Source organism: Ictidomys tridecemlineatus, chromosome 1 (genome assembly GCF_052094955.1).
Source record: "Ictidomys tridecemlineatus isolate mIctTri1 chromosome 1, mIctTri1.hap1, whole genome shotgun sequence".
NCBI classification, from domain to species: Eukaryota; Metazoa; Chordata; class Mammalia; order Rodentia; family Sciuridae; genus Ictidomys; species Ictidomys tridecemlineatus.
The window spans coordinates 121,177,676-121,203,934 of NC_135477.1; the positions used below are offsets into that span (position 1 = coordinate 121,177,676).

The 26,259-nt window shown below is 38.8% G+C and overlaps 1 protein-coding gene across 9 annotated transcripts in view; it reads left to right on the top strand.

Annotated features, from left to right (window-relative positions):
• The window catches only part of LOC101957334 (protocadherin alpha-C2), a 213,351-nt gene that overhangs the window by 37,048 nt on the left and 150,044 nt on the right, over nucleotides 1-26,259 (top strand). Inside the window, exon 1 of one of the 9 annotated variants that reach the window (XM_078046507.1) lies at nucleotides 4,194-6,698. The exons of 5 other annotated variants lie outside the window; for them this stretch is intronic. In XM_078046507.1, the coding sequence (XP_077902633.1) occupies nucleotides 4,257-6,698 (2,442 nt within the window). In that variant the 5' untranslated portion in view covers nucleotides 4,194-4,256. Of the gene's footprint in view, nucleotides 1-4,193; nucleotides 6,699-10,656; nucleotides 13,142-15,707; nucleotides 18,228-22,026; nucleotides 24,520-26,259 lie in introns of those variants that run through there. 3 more of the 9 variants (XM_078046560.1, XM_078046525.1, XM_078046530.1) reach the window with 3 other exon arrangements.

Consider the following 26,259-nt stretch of genomic DNA (forward strand, 5'->3'; position numbering starts at 1 on the left):
TCTTAATTCTTGAACATTATATATTGCATGTTTTATTCGATAATTTCTTTAGTTTTTGAAAATTAATAATAAATAGTTAACAAAATAATTAATTAGTAATTATTATATCAGCTTCTTATATTTCTTATATTTATACTAATTTATACTTTAAAATATATTATTTAAAAATTCTAGCTTATTCGAGATATTTTTGCACTAATATGACTTGTAGTTAGTATTTTTATGTGATTTTACTAAAATAGACAACTAATTATCTTATTTCCATGTCTATAATATTTTCAAAGATTTTAGAGTTTAAACACTTTAATTTTTATTCTCTGGGAAATATTGTAAGACATATATTTTAGAGTTATCTATTCTAAAGTCTCATTTTATGACTACACAAAAGTGTTTTTACACCACTCCATCAAATATGCTTTTTTCCTTTCTGTTTAATTGCAATTACTTTTTTACTACACTATAAAAATTTAATTTTCTTTTGTCAGTCAATTTGTGTGGTATTCCTTTCAACTCTGTCTAAAGAGTTGACTTTGGATACTAACTATGGATTTGTTATGTACAGCTTAAAATTTTAGGGTTAATGTCTCCTACTGAATAGGAGATGCATGTATTATCACCTAAAAGTCTAGTAATACAAAAGAGGACAGGTATATTTCCCTTTCACCTTCATCACAACGCTTCTTAATATTCCTTATATTCCTTTTTCAGCACTTCAAACATTTCTATTTCTTGGTTATCCTTCTATAGATTTTTAATCTTTATACACTAAACATTCTTACTCCCTTAAAAATGTAACATTAGTATCAATTTTAATCTTGTTTGGGTTGGGGATATGGTTAAGTGGGAAGGAGCTTGCCCAACATTCATAAGGCCCTGGGTTCAATCCCAAGCATTGCAAAAAAAAATTTTTTTTAAATCTTGTTTCCTCCCCCCACACACACACCTTACAAGATGTCTTTGTAATCATTACTTATTAAATAAGGATATTTATCATTCTATTATCTAGTTCTATACTGTTTCATGTGTTTATATGATAATTATTTTACATGATAATTTAATTTTCCCAAAGCTTAACATTGACATTTACTGGAACAATTATTTAATTCACCTTAAACTTGCATATTTTTCAATTTATAAATTATTTATATTGGTGAGAAATGATTGTGATCTCTTTCAGTTGCAAAATTCCTAATATATTTAGTAAGAAATTTGTGCTTATTGCTGCTTTTCATTTTTAGACTAATACAAAAAAATAAATGTATTCTAATGCAAACTCCTCTCTTGAGTTTGTTGTTTACAAGTAGAGTTGTTTACACAAAACTGTACATTGGAATGTACACACACAACAGTCCTCTTCATTTAAATAATGAGAAATGTTTCTCCATTTTTTGTTATAATTTAATTTTTTGCATAAGTGTTGGTTTAACAGAAATTATTACATGCTTCATACACTGAAATGTTAGTTCCCTGTTTTATTGCATTGCCAATTTCTTTTATTCTCACATGCATTTAATTTTATAATACCCTTCTGCCATACTAAATAGGTATTTCTAATATTTGAGGTACTTTGGGGAAATCTTAGAAATTGAGAATGGATTCTTGCCACTGTTAACAACTGACAACATTTAAAAAATTAAGTTAATTTTGAAATAACTCTTTAGCTTATGTTATCACCATTAAATTTTTCTCTCTGTGTGTGTGTGTGGGGGGGGGGGAAAGGAGCTGCTTGTTTATAGAAAGATTGACTAAGAATATTTTTATTAACATAATCTCCCTTTACCAGAATGAACTATTTGAATAAACAAAATAAAGACAAGGTATAAGGTGTTTATCAGGAGGTCAATATTTTTCTTTTCCATATCAATTTATTTTACACAATGAATTTCAGTATGGTTTATAATTTTCTACCTGGAGCCAATAATATTTATTAATGGTATCCCAATTATGCATTATTAAGCTTTGGAGAATTGCTAAGAATTGCAATGGAAAGATAAGTAAGATACTTAACTTTATTTCATTTCTACAAGAAATTTAGTGTAGAAAGTACAATTAACTGAGATCAAAGTGTATAAAAAACAATGGCTACTAGAGAAAACCTTCAATCAGAAGACTTCAGATCAATGTATTCTTATGAAGACCTATCTTCAACTAAGCAAAAGAACCTTTCCTTTTGGGGTTTTTTTATTGATTAGCAAGTGAACTCCTTGATTGTTCAAAATAACTGCAATAGGAAATTTGTGAAAAAGAATGCAAAATGGATCCACATTAATTACATTAATAATTTTTTATGGAAGGAAGAACTTTGTATTACACTTGTGAGACTTAATGTATGAAGAATTATGGAGAAAGGTGGAGATGGTCACTTGCATTTGGTGACTCTAATTTTCTTCTTTGAAAAAGGAATTAAATCACCTTCACTTGATGACATTAAATAAATTAATGGTGAAGATGATATTTGGGCTTGATTTTAATATATGACAACATTTTTACAGGTGATGATAGAGATGTTAACAAAGTTGCCTTGACCAAAGTCTGTATTGAGGAAGAGGAAGTGCAAGTGTTCTATACCGTCTGCAAAATACAATTCATATTGGAGAATAATTGAAAGTAATTCTTGAAATATTGGGTTATGATCACAACATAGGTCACCTTGAAGTGATTCACATGTCTTAGCATTTCTAGGTTCAGTAAAATTCAATGAAGAGTTGTACTTCATTCACATAGATATGGTGTATGTGAAAGTGAGGTGGACTGTGGGCAGATTTTTGAATAAGCCTGGTAAAGGGGAAGAAGTAATAATAAGTTACCATGGATAACATAGATAATGTGTATACCATTATAAAAAAAAAAAGCATGGAGTTAGGGATATAGTTCAGTGGTAGAGTGCTTGCCCAGCTTGCAAAAGGCCCTGTGTTCAATGCCTAGTAGTATTAAAAATATGAATTATTAATTAATTTGTTTGGTATTAGAAATTGAACCCAGGGATACTTTACCACTGAGCTACATTCCCAGCCCCTTTTGACTTTTTTTTAAAAAAATTTAAAACTGAGTCTTGCTAAGTTAGGGACTCACTGAGTTACTGAAGCTGACTTTGAACTTGCAATCCTCCTGCCTCAGCCTCCCAAGTCACAGGGATTACAGGTATGTGTAACTATGCGCCAAAAAATGTGAATTTTGAAGATTTGAATTTGGGGGTTATTAATGACTAGTCATTCTTCCACATTAAACAGATTGTATTCAAGGAGTCAGCATGTATGGGTGAAAGTGACAATCAGAAACAGAAAGGAAAGATGAAGATGTGGGCTTAGGAATACCCTAGAAAGATGAAGCATGGAAGAGGATGAGAAAGAACATTTAGAAGATATACCAGGAAGCTGAGGTTCAGAGAAAAGGATGAGCTCATTCTCCCAACTGAAGAATCAAGAGTAGAAAAATATACTGGGTAAAATTCACACTAGAATTTGAGGTGTTGAAATATATGGAATGAAAATATTTTAAGTGGGAGAAGTAATATAAGCTGCACAGAAATTAAGAAATGTCATAAAGATTGTTAACTAAAGTTTCACCTTCTATTATTACATAAAAGAACCTTAAGATTATTGATATTTATGGTACAAAGAAAGAATGGACATCAATGATCTATGAGTTTTAAATTTTTAGACAAAATTAGGTAATTTTAAATTATATTATTTCCCTAGAGCAATATATAATACATGTATATGTATGTATATATAATAACATCACTATGTTTTGTGACAGCCATACATGGGCAAATTTCTTATCCTTCCACACTTCTAACTTTCCAAGACTAGTTGGCATCAAATTTAAAATTTTTAAAGTAAATGTTTAAATTTTTGGAAGAAAATTTGTATTTCTATGAATAGAGACTTTCCTCTAATAATAGAAGTCAGGAAAGATGACACTGACTTTGAAAATAATAAAGACAAGGATTTACTTTCAAAGTAAGGTAAATAAAAATATATATACTAGCATTCTTTGATATTCTCAGTCTATGTATATTGTATATATCTATGTGTACATATAGATAGGAATTACCAAAGAATGATACTTTAATTCATTGAATGAATCCATTTCTTACTCTCTGGAACCGCATGATGTCGCTGTCTACCACGAAATTACAAGTCGCCAATATACAGAACCCATTCGTCCTACTACTTCTTTACAAGACTGCTGAATGATGGCGGACTCAGAAGAATTGAATTAATAGACTTGGAAACATTTAGCATTTCATTTTTATGCTCAGAAGATATCTTCTAATGGAATTAACACAAGAAATATTTGACATGGATTTTACCACTGAAGGCAGACTGGGAATGCGATGTCTGCTGCTCTCCTTTATTCTCCTCATAGCCTGGGAGGCGGGGAGCGGCCACCTCCACTACTCGGTCCCCGAAGAGTCCAAACACGGCACCTTCGTAGGACGCATCGCCCAGGACCTGGGGTTGGAACTGGAAGACCTGGTGCCGCGCCTATTTCGGGTGGCGTCCAAGGATCACGGGGATCTTCTGGAGGTAAATCTGCAGAATGGCATTTTGTTTGTGAATTCTCGGATCGACCGGGAGGAGCTGTGCGGGCGGAGTGCAGAGTGTAGCATCCACCTGGAGGTGATCGTGGACAGGCCACTGCAGGTTTTCCATGTAGAGGTGGAAGTGAGGGACATTAACGACAACCCCCCGGTGTTCCCGGTAAAGGAACAAAGAGTGCTGATTTATGAATCTAGGCTGCCAGATTCTCTGTTTCCACTGGAGGGCGCATCAGATGCAGATGTTGGATCAAATTCCATCTTAAACTATAAACTCAGTTCCAGCGAATACTTTGCATTAAACGCGAAATCAAACAGTGATGAAAATAAACAAATTGGACTCGTGATAAGAAAATCCTTGGACAGAGAGGATGCTCCTGAACATAATTTACTCCTGATAGCCACTGATGGAGGCAAACCTGAGCTCACGGGCTCTGTTCAGCTGCTGGTCACTGTGCTGGACGTGAACGATAATGCTCCTAGTTTCGAAAGGTCTGAATATGAAGTGAGACTCTTCGAAAACTCAGACAAAGGAACTACAGTTGTGAGACTGAATGCTTCTGATCGGGATGAAGGAACGAACGGGGCAATTTCCTACTCTTTTAATAGTCTTGTTCCACCCATGGTTACTGACCAGTTTAGTCTAGATGCAAACACTGGAGAAATAACAATTCAAGGGAATTTGGATTTTGAACAAGTAAGTTTATACAAACTCCGCATTGACGCGACGGACAAAGGCCACCCTCCAATGGCGGGTCATTGCACCGTTTTAGTGAAAGTTTTGGATGAAAATGATAATGTTCCTCAGATTGCAGTGACGTCCTTATCCTTGCCTGTCCGGGAGGACGCTCAATTCGGTACTGTCATTGCCCTGATCAGCGTGTCAGACCGTGACTCTGGAGCCAATGGACAGGTGACCTGTTCTCTGACGCCTCAAGTTCCCTTCAAGCTGATGTCCACTTTCAAGAATTACTACTCGCTGGTATTGGATAGCGCCTTGGACCGCGAGAGCATATCCGAGTATGATTTGGTGGTGACTGCGAGGGATGGGGGCTCACCTTCGCTGTGGGCCACTGCCAGCTTGTTGGTGGAGGTGGCAGATGTGAACGACAATGCGCCAGTGTTTGCGCAGCCCGAGTACACAGTGTTCGTGAAGGAGAACAACCCGCCAGGCTGCCACATCTTCACGGTATCTGCGCATGACGCGGACGCGCAGGAAAACGCGCGGGTGTTATATTCACTGGTGGAGCGGCGGGTGGGCGAGCGTGCGCTGTCGAGCTACGTGTCAGTGCACGCGGAAAGCGGCAAAGTGTATGCCCTGCAACCTCTGGACCATGAAGAGCTGGAGCTGCTGCAGTTTCAAGTGAGAGCGCGGGACGCTGGCGTACCGCCCCTGGACAGCAATGTGACTCTGCAGGTGTTCGTGCTGGATGAGAATGACAATGCACCAGCACTGCTGGGACCTTGGCAACAAGGAGCAAGCACTGCTGTTAGCGAGCTGGTGTCGCGATCCATTGGCGTGGGCCACGTGGTGGCGAAAGTGCGCGCGGTAGATGCAGACTCTGGCTACAATGCGTGGTTGTCTTATGAGCTTCTGATGGCGGCGGGTGTAGCCCGCAGCCCGTTCCGCGTAGGGTTGTACACTGGAGAGATCAGCACCACGCGCGCTCTGGATGAATTGGACGCGCCACGCCAGGGGCTACTGGTGTTGGTGAAGGACCATGGCGAGCCGGCTCTGACCGCCACAGCCACGATATTGGTGTCTCTGGTGGAGAGCAGCCAGGCGTCAAAGATCTCCTCTTTGGCGTCCGTGGGCGTAGCAGGCCAGGAGGTGGTGCTGATGGACGTCAATGTGTACCTGATTATCGCCATCTGCGCGGTGTCCAGCCTATTAGTGCTCATGCTGCTGCTGTACACCGCCCTTCGGTGCGCAGCTCCGCCCACCAAGGGCGTGTGCGTTTCTGGGAAGCCCCCGCTAGTGTCTTCTAGTGCCGTGGGGAGCTGGTCTTACTCGCAGAAGAGGAGGCAGAGGGTGTGTTCTGGAGAAGGCCCTCCCAAAACCGACCTCATAGCCTTCAGCCCCAGCCTTCCACCTTGTCCAGTTGGGGCGGACATAGGTGACAGCCACGATTTGAATGAAGATCATTGTGCCAGAGTAAGTCTAAATTTTCATAATTACTGTTTAATATGTGTTTATTTTAAATTTATAAGTATTTTCTGTAAGCCTAGGTTTTACATTTTTTTATTCTTAAAATTTTGATTCACTTTACTATATATCTTTTTATTCTTTTCTTATTACAATTTCATTGGTTTGTTTTTAGTTTTAGTGGTCAGTGGGATTAGGTATTTACCATATTGTGAATCTCGTGATTATTTTCTCAAAATCAAAATTTTTTGCGATATGTCATTTTCTATATCATTTTCCCTTTTTTTGTGGTTGATTTCCTAGGATTTTACCTTTTTGGATTTGAACTTCAGGAAAGTTATTTTGAATATGTTTTTACTTTGATCAAACATTGAAATCAACATCATTATGTCACTTATGTTTTATACTTTCTGGGTGTTTTTTTAAAAATATTTCTTAGTTGTTGATGGACTTGTATTTTCATTTATTTGTGTGTGGTGCTGAGAATCTAACCCAGTGCCTCATGCATGCTAGGCAAGTGTGCTACCGCTGAGCCACAATCCCATCCCCTTCTGGCTGTTTTTTTTTGTATTTTTGGTGTTGGGTGTCTAACTTGGGGCCTTTTGCATGCTAGGTTAATGCTGTACCACTAAATCCCCTTCCCTGCATTTTTTATTTTAAATTATCCTCTGCTGCTAACTTTTATTACATAACACTTTCAATTTATCTATTTTGTGCCAGAATTCTACCCATTATATATTAGTTTACATGTTGTCTCACAGGCCATTTTGATTCCAAGAGGCATTAGTGATCTTTAATGTTGCTCATTTAGGGATAAAATACAAAACAGTGGTTATCAGATTGCATACCTGTGATGGATATGAAGGAGTGAATGAAGAGATTTCATACTTCAATAGTATTATTTAGCCCATGGTTATTACTCAGTTTATTAATGATACATATACTGTAGAAATAGTAATTTCAGTGAGTTTAGACTTTGACCAGAGTGTATTAATACAAGATCTGCATTCCTGGGGTATGGCTCAGTGGTAGAGTACCTAACTCACACAGGAAAGACCCTGGGTTCAAATCCTGAAAAAACAAACAAAAAGGAAAAAAAAAACACAAAAAAATCTCAATAATCAACAACAAAATAAAACAAAAAAAATTGCATTCTCGTGACTTTGCAATTTTCTTATTTGTGAATTTCATTTGGTAGGGTTCACTAATACTTTTACTATTTTTCTATATAATTATTTAAACTACTCATTATTTCTTTATATGCGAGGCAGCAAAGAGAAGTGACTCAATGTATTGAGCAGTGATACTCTTTTCCCTTGCGTAAATTTCACCACTACCATTTTTATGTTGTGCAACATTGGATAGATTATTCTTTTGGATCTCAGTTTCCTACTTACAAAAGAATAAGAGGGAATTGTTGTAATGATTTAGCAAGTTGGTAAGTATATGGTACTTGTAACATGTTTATCAAGTCGTTAATTAAATTTAGTAATTATTATTCTGAAAGGGAAATAAAAGCTTTTATGTCAGAAAGTTGTTATTATGAATTCCGTATCATTTTACTTGGTGTAAAGATATTTGTTATGGTATTCATAGGGTGGTCATAATTGCCGAATCAGAGATATATCTATCATTTTGAGTGCCATGTGTTACATTGAAGAAAATGATATCAGTTTTCAAAGATACAAATTGAACTGAGATTTTGACAGTGGAAAGCTTTTGAATTCAAAGGACATTTAAGATGCTGAACCCTCAGTGATTTCCTGAAGATTATTTTAGGATTTTCTGTTGTTCATGTTTTTTAGGAAATACCAGACCTTCATAAACCTGAATGAAATATTTTCCCACATTTTAAAATTGTTCAAGTTTCATTAAATGAATGAATTAGGGTTTGTTCTCCCTGCTGTGTGCTCAATTCTAATATTTAATGAAAGAAACTATTGAGTTTTCTGGGTTTTTTTTGTTGTTGTTTATTTGTTTGAGACTGGATCAAGATGTGTTAGGCTGGGATTGAATTTATGATCCTCATTCTCTGGAGTAGTTGGGGGTGACAAATCATACCTCAGCATGTCCTGCTCTGAGTTTTTAAAAAGGAATATATAATGATTTTAAACACTTATTTTGCACTAAAGAGCAAAAAAGAAAAAAAAAACTCCAAATCTCCCCTAGTTAAGAGCAGCAAAATCAGTGCTTTTTACACTAATCAATAAAAAGCAAAATTTGTGTAGATGATTTTATCTAGCAACCTTAAAACAGTTTGCTCTCTTAGGAATTAGAGAAGAACCACAATCATTGCTACTGAGTAAATATTTCTAAAAAGTTTCTATGCAGTCTCTATAATACTGTGCCTGCCAAGAACCACTGACTCAAAACCCAATCTCTGGCTTCTAGAATTTCATAGAACAATAAAGACATGTCATACATAAACATGACTAATAAAATTCAGAATGTTGTAAGAGGTAGAAGAAAGATAAATCGTAGTATAATTAGAATTGACCAGAAAACTCTGCCTATTTCCCTAAATTGAGGTGAATCTTCCAGAGTCATGATGATATTAGTGATTTTAAGAATATTGAGAATAATTGGTGTTCTTAGGAAGAGAAAAAATTAAATGAGTGCACAGAAAATTCCAAATATTTCTGAAATCAGGGAATTATCCACTTTGGTTAAAGTATATATTCTCACAAGAGAGTATGAAATAAGGCAAGAAAATTAATGTGAGAAAAATCTCTTGAGGGCTGGAGGTATAGCTTGTCTTGCAGGCACAAAGCCATGGGTTCAATCCCCAACATCACACACACACACACACACACACACACACACACACACACATCTCTCTGAGTAACTGGACAGAAATTTTTACTTTCTTTGAGAGTCATTTGGAAAGTCATCAGAAAGTGTGAAGCAATAGTAATAAAGGTGTTTCAGGAATATTACTGTAAGTATCTGGTGAGGGTGAATGAGGTTGAAATGGAAAAGGTTAAATGCTTTGGCAATAGTCAAGGAAAGCAGCAATCATTAGAAACTCATTTAGGAAGACAACAAACATGGAAAGCATTAAAAGAAAAATGTGATTATTTTACCTGCATTTGGGAACAGGATGAAACATTTGAGAAAAGTAACATTAAATAAGCAGATCTAAAAAGCCTTGACTGAAAGCAATTGCTGGTCACATGGCAGATTAGCATAAATATTTAGTTAATGAAATGTTTATACATTGAAAGAAATACTGCAAATCATATTGGAGATGATAATAAAGGCATGTAATCATAAAACACAAGGCTTAGAAAGGATGGAAAGAGTAAACAAATATGAATTCCTACATCAGAATATGTAAATTCTGAAAAAAGGAGAAATTCAGAATACTTGCTCCTCAAAACTTACCCAAATACAAATTCTTATCTTCATATATTCAAAAAATTTTGTAACAGCTTATTTTAATAAGAAAATTATCTAAGTCATTCACATACTCCTTACCTCCTTAGAGAAAAAGCCTAAATTTCCTACCATTAGTACATACTTCAAACACTAAATCCCCAGATTGCAATGGAGTTTTCTTAACAGGTTATATTAAACCTAAGAATATGAAGTTTCCTGAACCAAATGAATTTAAATTTAGTGTTATTTAAATGATTAGCATTATTTTTCACTTATATTTATCTTTATTTAAAAACTGTTGATAAAAATTCTTCTAAGGCATAAAAGCCATTATGATGCTACCAGATATTCAAAAGCTACAATTATGGTCTCATTAAACATACATAATTATAACTCCAAGAAGCATGAAAAATATTGTTTCACATTTTAACACAATGAAGGAAAATATTCAGCGTTTGAAATACACTTTTAATTTTATTAGTAAAAAGCTAAATTTTATAATTCCTACTTACAATTTGGGCCACATGATGTCGCTCTAAACCGTGAATTGCTCTCCTATTCACCAAGTCATCCTTTATCCATTGGAAAGACGTTCTGCTGTTTCACTCTTTGGATGCAAAACAATGGCTAGCATATAAGGAGTGGAATGAAGTTATATTAAGATTCTTCTAAATTTTGAAGCAAGTCTCTCTGATGGGAATAAAAGTCAATAATTTGAAATGGTGGACCTGAGTGGATGCAACAAGGAGAGCCGACAACTACTTCTGTTTATGGTAATTCTAGCAGCCTGGGAGGAGGGGAGCGGCCAGCTCCATTACTCGGTCCCGGAGGAGGCAAAACACGGCACTTTCGTGGGCCGCATCGCCCAGGATCTTGAATTGCAACTGACGGAGCTGCTGCCTCGCCTGTTCCGGGTGGCTTCCAAGAGCCCTGGAGACCTTTTGGAGGTAAATCTGCAGAATGGCATTTTGTTTGTGAATTCTCGGATCGACCGGGAGGAGCTGTGCGGGCGGAGCGCGGAGTGTAGCATCCACCTGGAGGTGATCGTGGACAGACCGCTGCAGGTTTTCCATGTGGAGGTGGAAGTGAAGGACATTAACGACAACCCCCCGGTGTTCCCAGCCACACAAAAGAATCTGTTTATAGCAGAATCCAGGCCGCTTGACTCTCGGTTTCCACTAGAGGGCGCCTCGGATGCAGATGTCGGAGCCAATGCTCTGCTGACTTACAGACTGAGCCCCAATGAGTATTTCTCACTGGATGTACCACCCAGCCATGAACAGGTAAAACCTCTTGGACTTGTGTTACGAAAACCTTTGGACCGCGAAGAAGCTCCAGAGCTTTACCTATTGCTCACTGCTACCGACGGAGGCAAACCCGAGCTGACTGGCACCGTTCAGTTATTCATCACAGTGCTGGATGCCAATGACAATGCCCCAGTATTCGACAGGACACTGTATACAGTGAGGTTACCAGAAAATGTTCCTATAGGAACGCTGGTAATTAACACCAATGCCTCAGATTTCGACGAAGGAATGAATGGAGATATTGCTTACTCATTCTCCAGTGATGTTTCTCCAGATATAAAATCCAAGTTCCACATAGATGCTGTGAGTGGGGCAATCACAGTGATAGGATGTATTGATTTTGAAGAAAGCAAAACTTACAAAATTCAAGTAGAGGCAATTGATAAAGGTTCCCTCCCACTGGCTGGTCACTGTACAGTTCTTGTGGAAGTGGTGGACACTAATGATAATGCTCCAGAATTGACTGTCACTTCCCTGTCTCTTCCCATCTCTGAGGATACCCTACCTGGGACAGTCATCACCTTGATTAGTGTGTTTGATCGCGATTCTGGTACCAATGGACAAGTGACCTGCTCTCTGATGCCTCATGTCCCCTTCAAGCTAGTGTCCACTTTCAAGAATTACTATTCGTTGGTGTTGGACAGTGCCTTAGACCGCGAGACCGTATCTGACTATAAAGTGGTGGTGACCGCCAGGGATGGAGGCTCACCTTCGCTGTGGACCACTGCCAGCTTGTTGGTGGAGGTGGCTGACGTGAATGACAATGCGCCAGTGTTCGCTCAGTCTGAGTACACGGTGTTCGTGAAGGAGAACAACCCGCCAGGCTGCCACATCTTCACAGTGTCTGCGCATGACGCGGACGCGCAGGAGAATGCCCTGGTGTCCTACTCTCTGGTGGAGCGTCGGGTGGGCGAGCGTGCGCTGTCGAGCTACGTGTCAGTGCACGCGGAAAGCGGCAAAGTGTATGCTCTGCAATCTCTGGATCACGAAGAGCTGGAACTGCTGCAGTTCCAGGTGAGCGCGCACGACGCTGGCGTACCGCCCCTGGGCAGCAATGTGACTCTGCAAGTGTTCGTGCTGGATGAAAATGACAATGCGCCAGCACTGTTGGGACCTTGGCAACAAGGAGCAGGCGGCACTGTGAGCGAGCTGGTGTCGCGGTCAGTTGGTGCGGGCCACGTGGTGGCGAAAGTGCGAGCGGTGGACGCAGACTCTGGCTACAATGCCTGGCTGTCTTATGAACTTCTGCAGGTGGCCGGTGTCACGCGTAGTCCGTTTCGCGTGGGGCTCTATACTGGCGAGATCAGTACGACACGCTCCTTGGATGAGATGGATGTGCCACGCCAGAGCTTGCTAGTGCTGGTGATGGACCATGGCGAACCTGCCCTGACCTCCACCGCCACAGTGCTGGTGTCTCTTGTGGAGAGCGGCCAGGCGCCCCAGGCCTCCTCCAGGGCGCTGGCAGGTGCCGCTGGCCAGGACGCTGCTCTGGTGGATGTCAATGTGTACCTGATTATAGCCATCTGCATGGTGTCCAGCCTGTTGGTGCTCACCGCGGTGCTGTACTTGGCGTTTCGGTGCTCCGCGTCGCCCACCCAGGACACGTGTGGTCCTGTGAAGCCCACGCTGGTGTGTTCCAGTGCTGTGGGGAGCTGGTCCTACTCCCAGCAGAGAAGGCAAAGGGTGTGCTCTGGAGAGGTGCCACCCAAGGCTGATCTCATGGCCTTCAGCCCTAGTTTGCCTCAGGCTCCTACCTCTACAGAAAACGTGAGTCTTAATTTTTTCCAACAATTTAGTTGAGAAAAAGTATTGCCTTATTTTTCTTGTTAAAATCAACCGTTCATTTTACTGTTTTTTTTAAAATATTTTGCTAATTGAAATTATGGATTCATCATCCTCTTTTAAATGGTGGATTTCCAAAGTCATTTACATATCCACAGTTTGTAATTAACTTTTTTGACTTGATGATGAGAATGGAATCCAGGCTTTCCTGGGGCATGCTCACTCACCTCTATGGTGAGCCCCATCAATGTTTATAAATGTTTTAAGTATTGGATTTTGGTATATATATATTGACATATTATTTATTTTTTGTGTTGTACTTACCATAATAAAACACGTTTCTATATCATCTGTTTAATTTTGCCTTTTATATTTAGTCTAAAGTTGGATTATTTTAACTTCTAATTACACCAGTTTATTTTTTCTGCAAGCAGTTGTGTAGTACTGGCTTCTTTGTAATTTTCTTTGTAAAAATGCATTTGCCATGTAGAAGATGAATTAAATGATACAGTTTAAGATACTTTTAAGATACAGTTAAATAGTATACTCTTCCTTATTTGTATGGAATATATGCTCATAATCAAAACTTTAAGAAACTGAATTCCAAATGTAGTGGAAGTAGCCGCTTCAAACACTAATCAATTCATTTTATCTCTCTGAATTACTAAAGTGGTTCCAGATTTTTTGTATATTCCCAGGTCAGTCTGCCACTTACTCTTTTGCCCTTCATAATTTTCTTCTTTAATATATTGTTTATAGTTGATTTTTCATTTAAAAAATCTATATCTCATTTTATTATATGAATATATCATGATTTATTTATTAAATTATTTTATGGAGATTTGTGGAATAATATCTTAATTTTCTAAGCTCACATTAATTTGGAAACTCACAAATAATATTTTGGTTAGTTATTAATGCCAACATTCAGTTTTAGAATATCTTGGAATTTTTTTGTTTTCAATATAATTAAAGATAGAGGTATATCAACTCAAGATAATGTCTGAAAATCAATAGAATTATTTGTCATCAAGCAGTAAATTGTCATTCACAATAAGCAGATCAAATTTTCTGCTTTTGTTGATAGAAGAATCAATTTTTGATCACATCTATAAATATTGTAGACTTTTAATAATGACAATTGTAATTGTTTTACTTTTATTTCTTTTATTCTTAAAAGTATTTATGTAGCTATTTATTTTAGGGTATTTTGGATTGAACCCAGGGATTGTCTACTGCTGAGCTCTCTTCTCAGCCCTTTTTATTTTATATTTTGAAACAGAGTTTAGCTAAGTTCCCCTGACTGGCTTAGAAATTGTGATCCTCCTGTCCCATTCTCCTGAGTCACAGGGATTATAGTACAATTGTATCACTATGCCTGGAATACATGTAGACTTAAAAAAAATCTTCCTGGTATTTTATTTAAAAAGTAAGTAGTCCTATTTTGGGAAGTAATAGAAGTTGATAGAGGATCTTATTCATCACCCCAACCTGTCACCAACCATCATTATTTTTTTGAGACAAATTTCTTTTTAGAAATTTAAACTCTTTTACTTATGTTCAATGTTATGGATTTTTTTTGGGGGGGGTACTAAGGATTGAACTCAGGGACACTTAATCACTGAGCCACATCCCCAGCCCGTTTAAAAAAATTTTTTTTGAGACAGGGTCTTACTATGATGCTTAGGGCTGGATAAATTGCTGAGGTGGACTTTGAACTCTCAATTCTCCTGCTTCAGCTTCCTGAAACCATTGTGATTACAGGTGTGTGCTACAACCCTTGGCAGATTGTTTTTTTTCTTGTTGGTGGAAAATGCTTGTTGGTGGATGTGGGTTCACTTTCTCTATGGGCGAAGATGGCAGATGTGAACGACAATGTGCCAGTATTTGCACAGGGTATTTATGTTGGCAAAAAAATCTGTGAAGCAAAATGGTTTAAGTGAAAGGTCTACTTAAGCAAGCTACAGATATATTAAATATTATAAAGAATGTACACTTTAATTTTTCTTGTACTAATAAGTGAAAATTAGGAAATTTAATATTCATAGAATGAAGTAAAACAGAAACTTAACAATAATTTGCCAGTTGATAAGATGAAATAAAGAAAAGTTAGAATTATATGATCACCTTGTTTAATATATCCTGGTGGCCAGATATACATAAACACAATGCTTCCACAAAAATGTGTAAGATAGTTTATAGTTCTTATACATATGTCACTATACATTATTTATGACTTACAACAATTATGCTTGAACATAATACTAATACCTGCCAATATTGAAAATATTGAGAAAAAGTATTGCCTTATGAGGAAAGAGATTCCTGCTAAAACCAACTTAATGTAAAAATTCATATGGCATAAACACACTTAAAATTAATAAGGATAAGGGTCTATATTAAATTTGATAAAATAAAATATTTATTGGATAAAAGAACAATTATTGAGGAGTGAATTCAATAATGAAAACATTACCCTTTGGAGCCGCATGATGTCGCTGTCTGACAAATCCTGTCTAGACAAGATCCAGAGACGTTCCTGTAGCAGTATCCGTCTTTCAAAGCCAAACAATCGCAGATGCAGCGAAATTGGACTAAAAGCATCCAGATTGTACAATAGTTCATCTTTATATCCGGACAATATTTTCTGATAGGAACAAAACGAGTACTTGACATGGTATTTTCCTGGCGAGGAAACCCGGAATCCGGGCATCTGCTTCTCTTGATTCTGCTTCTCTCGGTCTGGAAGGATACGTATAGTAGACAGATTCACTACTCGGTCCCCGAGGAGGCCAAACACGGCACCTTCGTGGGCCACATCGCCCAGGACCTGGGGCTGGAACTGGAAGAGTTGGTGCCGCGCCTGTTTCGGGTGGTGCCCAAAGACCGCGCAGACCTTCTGGAGGTAAATCTGCAGAATGGCATTTTGTTTGTGAATTCTCGGATCGACCGGGAGGAACTGTGCGGGCGGAGCGCGGAATGTAGCATCCACCTGGAGGTGATCGTGGACAGACCGCTGCAGGTTTTCCATGTGGAGGTGGAAGTGAAGGACATTAACGACAACCCTCCTGTATTCCCAGTAACCGAACAAAAGCTGTTTGTTTCAGAATCCAGGCCACTTGACTCTCGGTTCCCACTAGAGGGCGCGTCGGATGCAGATATTGGAGCTAACTCAGCTTTAACCTACAAGCTTAATTCTAATGATTATTTCATGCTAAGCGTGAATTTAAAGAACGAGGAGAATAAACAGGTTGAGCTAATATTAAGAAAATTCTTGGACAGAGAGGATGCTCCTGAACACAATTTACTCCTGATAGCCACCGATGGAGGCAAACCTGAGCTCACGGGCTCTGTTCAGCTGCTGGTCACTGTGCTGGACGTGAACGATAATGCTCCTAGTTTCGAAAGATCTGAATATGAAGTGAGACTCTTCGAAAACTCAGACAAAGGAACTACAGTTGTGAGACTGAATGCTTCTGATCGGGATGAAGGAACGAACGGGGCAATTTCCTACTCTTTTAATAGTCTTGTTCCACCCATGGTTACTGACCAGTTTAGTCTAGATGCAAACACTGGAGAAATAACAATTCAAGGGAATTTGGATTTTGAACAAGTAAGTTTATACAAACTCCGCATTGACGCGACGGACAAAGGCCACCCTCCAATGGCGGGTCATTGCACCGTTTTAGTGAAAGTTTTGGATGAAAATGATAATGTTCCTCAGATTGCAGTGACGTCCTTATCCTTGCCTGTCCGGGAGGACGCTCAATTCGGTACTGTCATTGCCCTGATCAGCGTGTCAGACCGTGACTCTGGAGCCAATGGACAGGTGACCTGTTCTCTGACGCCTCAAGTTCCCTTCAAGCTGATGTCCACTTTCAAGAATTACTACTCGCTGGTATTGGATAGCGCCTTGGACCGCGAGAGCATATCCGAGTATGATTTGGTGGTGACTGCGAGGGATGGGGGCTCACCTTCGCTGTGGGCCACAGCCAGCTTGTTGGTGGAGGTGGCAGATGTGAACGACAATGCGCCAGTGTTTGCGCAGTCCGAGTACACGGTGTTCGTGAAGGAGAACAACCCGCCAGGCTGTCACATCTTCACGGTGTCTGCGCATGATGTGGACGCTCAGGAGAACGCACGAGTGTCCTACTCTCTGGTGGAGCATCGTGTGGGTGAGCGTGCGCTGTCGAGCTACGTGTCAGTGCACGCGGAGAGCGGCAAGGTGTATGCCCTGCAACCTCTGGACCATGAGGAGTTGGAGCTGCTGCAGTTCCAGGTGAGCGCGAGGGACTCTGGGGTGCCGCCCTTGGGCAGCAATGTGACTCTGCAAGTATTCGTGCTAGACGAGAATGACAATGTACCAGTATTGCTGGGACCATGGACTCAAGGAGCTAGCGGCTCAGTGAATGAATTAGTGCAGTGGTCAGTTGGTGTGGGCCACGTGGTGGCAAAGGTGCGAGCAGTGGATGCTGACTCTGGGTACAATGCATGGCTGTCGTATGAGCTGCTGCCAGTGGTAGGTGGAACACGCAGTCCATTCCGCGTAGGGCTGTACACTGGTGAGATCAGTACCACACGTGCCCTGAATGAGGCAGATGCTGCACGCCAGAGTCTACTGGTCTTGGTGAAGGACCATGGAGAGCCGTCGCTGACTGCCACTGCCACAGTGCTGATCTCTCTGGTGGAAAGCTGGCAAGCTCCAAAAACCTCTTATAGGGCTTTAGCGGGTGCCGCAGGTCAGGAAACAGCACTGGTGGGTGTGAATGTGTACCTGGTCATCGCTATCTGCGCTGTGTCCAGTCTGTTGGTGCTCACGCTGCTTCTGTACACCATGCTGAGGTGCTCCTCGGGGACCGCCCAGGACAAGTGCGAGTCTGGGAAGCCTACACTGGTGTGCTCCAGTGCGGTGGGAAGCTGGTCTTATTCACAAAAGAGGAGACAGGTGGTGTGCTCTGGGGAGGTCCCACCCAAGACCGACCTCATGGCCTTCAGCCCCAGTCTTCCACAATGTCCAGAATCAGTCGATGTGCGTGAACAGCAAGATTTAAATGTTGATCATTGTATTCAAGTAAGTACCTATCTATTTAGAAATTTTAAATTGTATTTGTGGAAATTTTATAATTACTTTTATTTCACTTTTCTGCATATGATGCAATCAAAATTGAAACTTTTTTTAGTTTTAAAAAATACTCTATAAACTATCCTTATTTTTAAGGGCTCTCATACATATTTTTTTTGGTACTAGGGATCTACAAGTTGTCCTTAGACTCAAATTATCATTTGTATGATTCCAGTAATCTCTGAATAATATTCTAATAAAATGCTCTCATCCAAACATTTAAGCTTTCATGATTATGCATTGAACTTATAACCTTATTTCCTAACCTATGCTTGAAATATGTTTTAAATAGTTTCTAGTTTTTATAGCACCACAAAATTTTTTTGCATTATACTTATGTTTAATATGATTTAACTGGTAAATATCAGAAAACTGGACTAGATAATTTCATTCTTGCAAGCCAAATGTAGGATTGTCAAATCTTTGTTACAGAAAATTTTCAGAATGATCAGAACTCATTAGTTAACTCATCAGTGAATGAATTAAAGTCCAAGATTCTTTCCTTTTTCTCCTTCAAGTTTTCCAAGGCCTTAAGCATGTTGGTTAGCGTTCTACCACTGAACTACAACCCCAGAACAGTTCTTTTAAGCTTCTTATTCTTTTAGTTGATTGTGTCTGTTTTTCTGTGCTTCTTGTGACTTTTTGGCCCACCTTGATATTAAATATCCATTATATTTTGACCATATTCCTTTGGAGAGATTAATGGAACTTGATGAAAGGGAATGAAAGGTTTCTGGGATTCTGAGTTCTTATGTTATAAACATACTTCTTACTTTGTTTATTTATCACTTACTTATGAATTTATGGGGATTTTCCTTTATGAAAGTGATCTTACTCTTACAATTTCTATTCTATGTCTTCTTTGTTCTCAGGTATAATTTTACTGAATTCTCCTTCTAAATGTTTATTTAATTTTACAAAAGCACTTTTCCTTTCCACCAGAGAAGCAAGGTTCTTTTCTACCATGAGTGTAGCATTTGATAACTTGTCATTTCGGTCATTTTAGTTCTTTGTTTATCTAACTCTCTAATTGATATTTAAATTGTATTTGATGGGCATGCTTTTTTCAAAGAAGGAATCTAAACTTATTTCTTGTATTCTAGCAGTATTCACTTTCTATTCTATGTGCAATACTGCTTTTAGCTATTTTCTGTTTCTTAAGATGAAAGTCATTAGAGCTTAGTTGTTACATATGGTGGATACTGGAGCTTCCTGGATTAATTATCCCCTCTAGAATGTTTTGTTTTTATGGCTTCTGGTAAAAAATTTGTTATCAGTACACTGGTTTTACATTTATGCATAATAAACATAAATTCTATCACCTAGAACTCATTTTGTGCCAATAAATTAATATTTATAAATTGTTTGTAATAAAATTTAGCAAATGATAAGGATATAATAAAAGGTACTTATTATTACTTCCGAGAAGTAAAGAAGTTATTGAATGCAAAAGAACTAAAATGTCAGCAAAATTAAATAAAATGTCAGAAAGTAATTTTATTTTTATGTAAAATTATTCTTGTGAGGACTTTTAAAATTGACCCAAGACTTCTAAGTATTTTGAATGCTATGTGGTAGAATGGAAAAATAAATCTAACAATCAGTTTTCAGGCCCCTGAAGTTAAATTTGCATAATGTATCTGGTTAAATATTTTTGGCTATACAAAAGGATGACTTATCTTGGTATTAAATGCCCATTAGATTTTTATAATATTCTTTTGGAGAGAATGATGGGACGTATGGAAAAGAATGAAAGGTTTCAGGATTCTGAATTCTTATAGCATATTATTAACATAGTTTTAAATATCTTTATCACTTTATCACTAGAGTATTTCATGATCACAGTTATATCTTATTCCATACTTATAAGTTGCAGGCTGGGGATGTAGCTCAGTGGTAAGCATTTGCTTAACATTCATGAGACCATGGGTTAGGTTCCAGCACCAAACAAATAAATAACCCAGCATAGTTACAGTTGCCCAAGATCCTTCAGTATCTGAGTAAGTATTTGAAATATTTATTTGTTTCATTCAATTAATATTTTTCTCCTTTCTTAAAAAGTACATAATAGTATTTTGATATGATTTAAAATAATTTGTTATAGTACCCCCAACAAATGAAATAAATTATTTTATAGCATTATAGATTAAATACATGCTTTCTTAATAAGTAAACAATATTAAAGCTACCAGTCTTCTTTAAACATTTAACAGGGTCTTTACACATCTCTAGAAACATGTCACTATGTCAGAAATTACCCAGCCTCAAACTTGAGATTTTGAGTAAAACAAATAATATGAATTACATAATGCAATGAGCACAAAAGAGGTAATGAAGTTGAAATTGAAATAAAATAATTCCCTGTTTGCGTCTTTGAAGGAACACCTGAAGGGTCATTGTGTTCTCAGTGGTTTTTTGCAAGGGTTGATTTCCACTGCAGAAAAACCAAAAATAATTTAAAGTGCTGCTAAGGAGAAAACAAACAAAACTGAAGACACAGAGAAGCCTCAAATGACTGGAAACATGGAATGGTCTGCTTTATTTAAAACAGGTGGATTGCATAAAAGAAAATGTGAGAAAATCTGTATTTTGAGCATAGAAGCAGTTGGGAGCTATCAAAAGATTTTGAGCAAAATAAATTCACACTGTTTCAGCAATTTGAAGGAGAGGACAAACTGGGAAGGTACTGCAGTCATCAAGATTAACAGCAATTGAAAGTGACTCTAATTGATAAGAATACAAAAGAAAATATAGGTATTAAAAACATCAGTGACTCAAAAACTTTCAGGTACTTGCTTTCAGACTCAAGACTAAAATATAGATTTAATAAATTTGTTTGCACTTTGGAATGAGAGACTAAAACTTATGACAACTTTACTTATGTAGAACCTAGGCAGAAAAAGAATCCCACCTTAAGTCTAAAATCAGAAATTGCCCTAAGTGTTAAGGATAAACAATAATGAAACAAAAATGCATTGGGAAAAGACATAATGAAGCTCTATTGATTTTAATGAAGAGATAATTATTCACAAATGATAAGGATAAAAAAGAATCAAACTATTAGACACAAGAAAGAAAAACACATTTGTGGGAACAAATTTAGTAACTGCTATTAAGAGAAAATTATGAAATATTTTCTCTACCCGTCGAGATATTAAAACAAATTTGTTCTATTCTTCAAGTATTTCACATATATTCAGTTCATGAAATTACTTAATAAAACTACTTCCAATGTTTGCTCCCTGAATAAGTATCTTTCTGGGCTCCTAGATTCATAAGCCACAATATCTTACGAAGTTGTGTTACACTAGAATCTTAAATCTAGAAATATGGAAGATTCTGGATTCCAGAACAAAATAATTTTTCAATTTAAAATTTGTGATCATTTAACTTATCATCTTTATTTATTACACAATTTCTGTTACTATTTTAATATTATGTGGGGAGTTTTTTCTGGAGAGAACTACATTTATGGTCACAATGCATTTTTTAGATGAGATCGAGTCTGATAACACTTCCTCCAGCAAGAAAAACGTACTCCTCTATTTCAACAATGATTATGAAAGAATTCACAGAAGGAAATAAAAATTTTCAGGATAATGGTGCAATTTTCATTCATGAAAAATGTACTTACTTTTTGGGCCACGTGATGTCACTCTTGGCCACGATATTCCGTTAAAAGAGGAATACAGAAATCCTTTTCGCCGTGGGAAAACCACGCTCTCTTTTTTCACTCACTCCATGATGATCAATGGCGAATACAGGAGGACGGGACTGACAGAGTCAGTAGATTCCTCTTAATTTCGAGGCAATTTACGTTAATCAGAAAGAGATCAGGTTATTTGAAATGTTGTACTCGGGTGGAAACATTCCAGAAGGCCAGCACCTACTGCTTTCACTTCTACTCCTCACAATCTGGGCAGCGGGCAGCGGGCAGCTCCATTACTCGGTCCCGGAGGAGGCAAAACACGGCACCTTCGTGGGCCGCATCGCCCAGGATCTTGAATTGCAGCTGACGGAGCTGGTGCCTCGCCTGTTCCAGTTGGATTCTAAGAGTCACGGAGATCTTCTGGAGGTAAATCTGCAGAATGGCATTTTGTTTGTGAATTCTCGGATCGACCGGGAGGAGCTGTGCGGGCGGAGCGCGGAGTGTAGCATCCATCTGGAGGTGATCGTGGACAGACCGCTGCAGGTTTTCCATGTGGAGGTGGAAGTGAAGGACATTAACGACAACCCCCCGGTGTTCCCAGTCACACAAAAGAATCTGTTTATAGCAGAATCCAGGCCGCTTGACTCTCGGTTTCCACTAGAGGGCGCCTCGGATGCAGATGTCGGAGCCAATGCTCTGCTGACTTACAGACTGAGCCCCAATGAGTATTTCTCACTGGATGTACCACCCAGCCACGAGCAGGTAAAACCTCTTGGACTTGTGTTACGCAAACCTTTGGACCGCGAAGAAGCTCCAGAGCTTTACCTATTGCTCACTGCTACCGACGGAGGCAAACCCGAGCTGACTGGCACCGTTCAGTTATTTATCACAGTGCTGGATGCCAATGACAATGCCCCAGTATTCGACAGGACACTGTATACAGTGAGATTACCAGAAAATGTTCCTATAGGAACGCTAGTAATTAACACCAATGCCTCAGATTTAGACGAAGGAGTGAATGGAGATATTGCTTACTCATTCTCCAGTGATGTTTCTCCAGATATAAAATCCAAGTTCCACATAGATACTGTGAGTGGGGCAATCACAGTGATAGGACGTATTGATTTTGAAGAAAGCAAAACTTACAAAATTCAAGTAGAGGCAATTGATAAAGGTTCCCTCCCACTGGCTGGTCACTGTACAGTTCTTGTGGAAGTGGTGGACACTAATGACAATGTTCCACAGTTAACTGTGAAAACTATCTGGCTTCCTGTTAAAGAGGATGCACAACTGGGAACAGTTATTGCCCTGATCAGTGTGACTGACCTAGATGCAGGCGTGAATGGACAAGTGACCTGCTCCCTGATGCCTCATGTCCCCTTCAAGCTAGTGTCCACTTTCAAGAATTACTATTCGTTGGTGCTCGACAGTGCCCTGGATCGCGAGACTGTATCTGACTATAAAGTGGTGGTGACCGCCAGGGACGGAGGTTCACCTTCGCTGTGGGCCACCACCAGTGTGTCTGTGGAGGTGGCTGACGTGAACGATAACGCACCGGCTTTTGCACAACCCGAGTACACTGTGTTCGTGAAAGAGAACAACCCGCCAGGCTGCCACATCTTTACAGTGTCTGCGCATGACGCGGACGCTCAGGAGAACGCGCTGGTGTCCTATTCTCTGGTGGAGCGTCGGGTGGGCGAACGTGCGCTGTCGAGCTTCGTGTCAGTGCACGCGGAAAGCGGCAAGGTGTATGCTCTGCAGCCTCTGGACCACGAGGAGTTGGAGCTACTGCAGTTTCAAGTGAGCGCACGCGATTCTGGCGATCCGTCCCTTTGCAGCAACGTGACATTACAGGTGTTCGTGTTGGACGAAAATGACAATGCGCCAGCGCTGTTGGGGACTGGGACGGGGGACATGAGCTTAGTGGTGACCCAGCTGGTGCCTTGGTCTGTAGGTGCAGGTCATGTGGTGGCGAAGGTGCGCGCGGTGGACTCAGACTCAGGTTACAATGCGTGGTTGTCTTATGAGCTACAGACATCGGTGGGCGGCGCTCGCAGTCCCTTCCGCGTGGGACTGTACACCGGCGAGATCAGCACAACTCGCGCCCTGGATGAGACCGACTCGCCGCGACAGCGCCTTTTGGTCCTGGTGAAGGACCATGGGGAGCCAGCGCTGACTGCCACCGCCACAGTGCTGGTGTCTCTGGTGGAAAGCGGCCAGACCCCAAAGACCGCTTCTAGAAGCTTGGCGGGTACTGCCAGCCAGGAGGCAACGCTGGTGGATGTCAACGTGTACCTGATCATTGCCATCTGCACAGTGTCCAGCCTGTTGGTGCTCACTCTGCTGTTGTACATATCATTTCGGTGTTCAGCGGTGCCCACCCAGGGCGAGTGCGGGTCTGGGAAACCCATGCTGGTGTGCTCCAGCGCAGTGGGCAGCTGGTCGTACTCGAATCAGCGACGACAGAGGGTGTGCTCTGGAGAGGTCCCACCCAAGACCGACCTCATGGCCTTCAGCCCAGGTCTTCCTCCTTGTCCTGGATCTGTAGAAGGAGTGGGAGAACCGCCTGTTGTTTTGGACTCCCCTGGGAAGGTAGGTTATCTTAGAATTTATTTTTGTTATTTGTTATTGAATGATATTTTTCCAGCTCCTGTGGTACATTTAAATTTTTTTTCATTTTTCTATAACTCTACCAGACTTTCAAAGTAAAAGTTCATAGTTTTACTTTGAATCTCATAAGTTTGAAACAGATTTTTGTTTTGACTTTCTTTAATTTTTTTACCTTTATTTATTTATTTAATGTGGTGCTGAGAATTGAACCCAGGGTCTCATATGTGCTAGGAGAGTGCTCTAACGCTGAGCCACAACCCCAGTCCTGTTTCAACTTTCTTAATGAGAAACGTCAAACTGTATATTAAACAGGCATTATTATGTGACAAATTAATTTTTGGAATCTGTAATTATTCTGAATTGCCATAGCACTTGACAACCATTCAGTGTTACAGCCAATGCAATTGTTATTCATTCAGTAAGCATGAACACCACTCTATCATTTATTCTAAATTTACTCTAAATCATTTATTTCTAAAATTTGCATTGTAGTTTGGTCTAGTTTTATTGTTTATTATAAACTCTTAAGTTTGTTTTTTCATTTAATTCCTCTGAATGAAGACTTTCTTGATATGGTTGTTCAGCACTGCTAAGTATCTTTTACTGCAACAAGTAATTTTCTTAAAATCCTGGAAAACAATTTCTCTATTTAGGAATCAAAGATGGCCACAATAATGATTATGAAAATTGAAGTAAATTTTAAATAAAATATTTCAGTTTCTTCTAAATCTTATGCCTGAGGCATGCTTCAACACAGTCTGTTTTTCAAATTTACTTCATTCAAAATGAATAGTCCCTCAGCTCCTGTCATCAAACCTATGTCTATCAACACATGTTACCTTGAATTCAGACTTACACTTGTATATATTTGTCTTTGAATGTTTTTCAGGTTCCATGTGCCATTGATCTTGGGCTTAGGTATTGTGTGTTGTATGCAATTATGTGATATGAATTGAGTAGTGCTATAAATGTCATCCTTCCCCTCAAATTTCTTCTTACCTCTTAGAACTAAATTTTTTGAGCACTGAATTATAAAATTTACTCATTATTATTCATGAGTATATTGATTAACTGGTAATTTAATCCTTTATGTTAACTTGATTATCCTCTTAGACTAGTTCTTCTCAAGTGATAGTTACTAGATAGGACAAACTAAATTACTGCCTAAACTAAATTATAAACTTATTTTAAGATTCCAGATAATAGCTCAGATTGAACATTAGTATTGTGAATGGATGGATAATTCATTACATTTAAATGTATGCCTTATAAGAAAATAGGCACATAAGCTGATGGATCAAGTGATACTCATTTCTGTCAATTTTTCTATTTATAAATATTGTTCTACTCTCCAGCTTTTAAAAATGACTAAAGTAATTTAAAATCATTGATATGTTTAATATATATCTTTTATAAGCCATAACATTATTAAATTTTAAAAAATCATTTGGGCAGGATAAAATTTCTATTAAGATTTTTTGGAAAAAGAGAAAACTCAGGATTTTAAAGCTACATAGATCTCTTAGTGGAGAATTTTGCTTTCTGAATATTTTTCCAAGAACTTTGAGAGAGGAAAATATATATATATATATATTTTTTTACTGCAGGCAGTGTGACAAAATTTACTGACATTGATAAAACTATTAGATTACAGAACTGTGTCTTTTTGGTAATTAAAAAATTAAATGTTATAGGGATGTAAGCTGTTGACTATGAAAATAG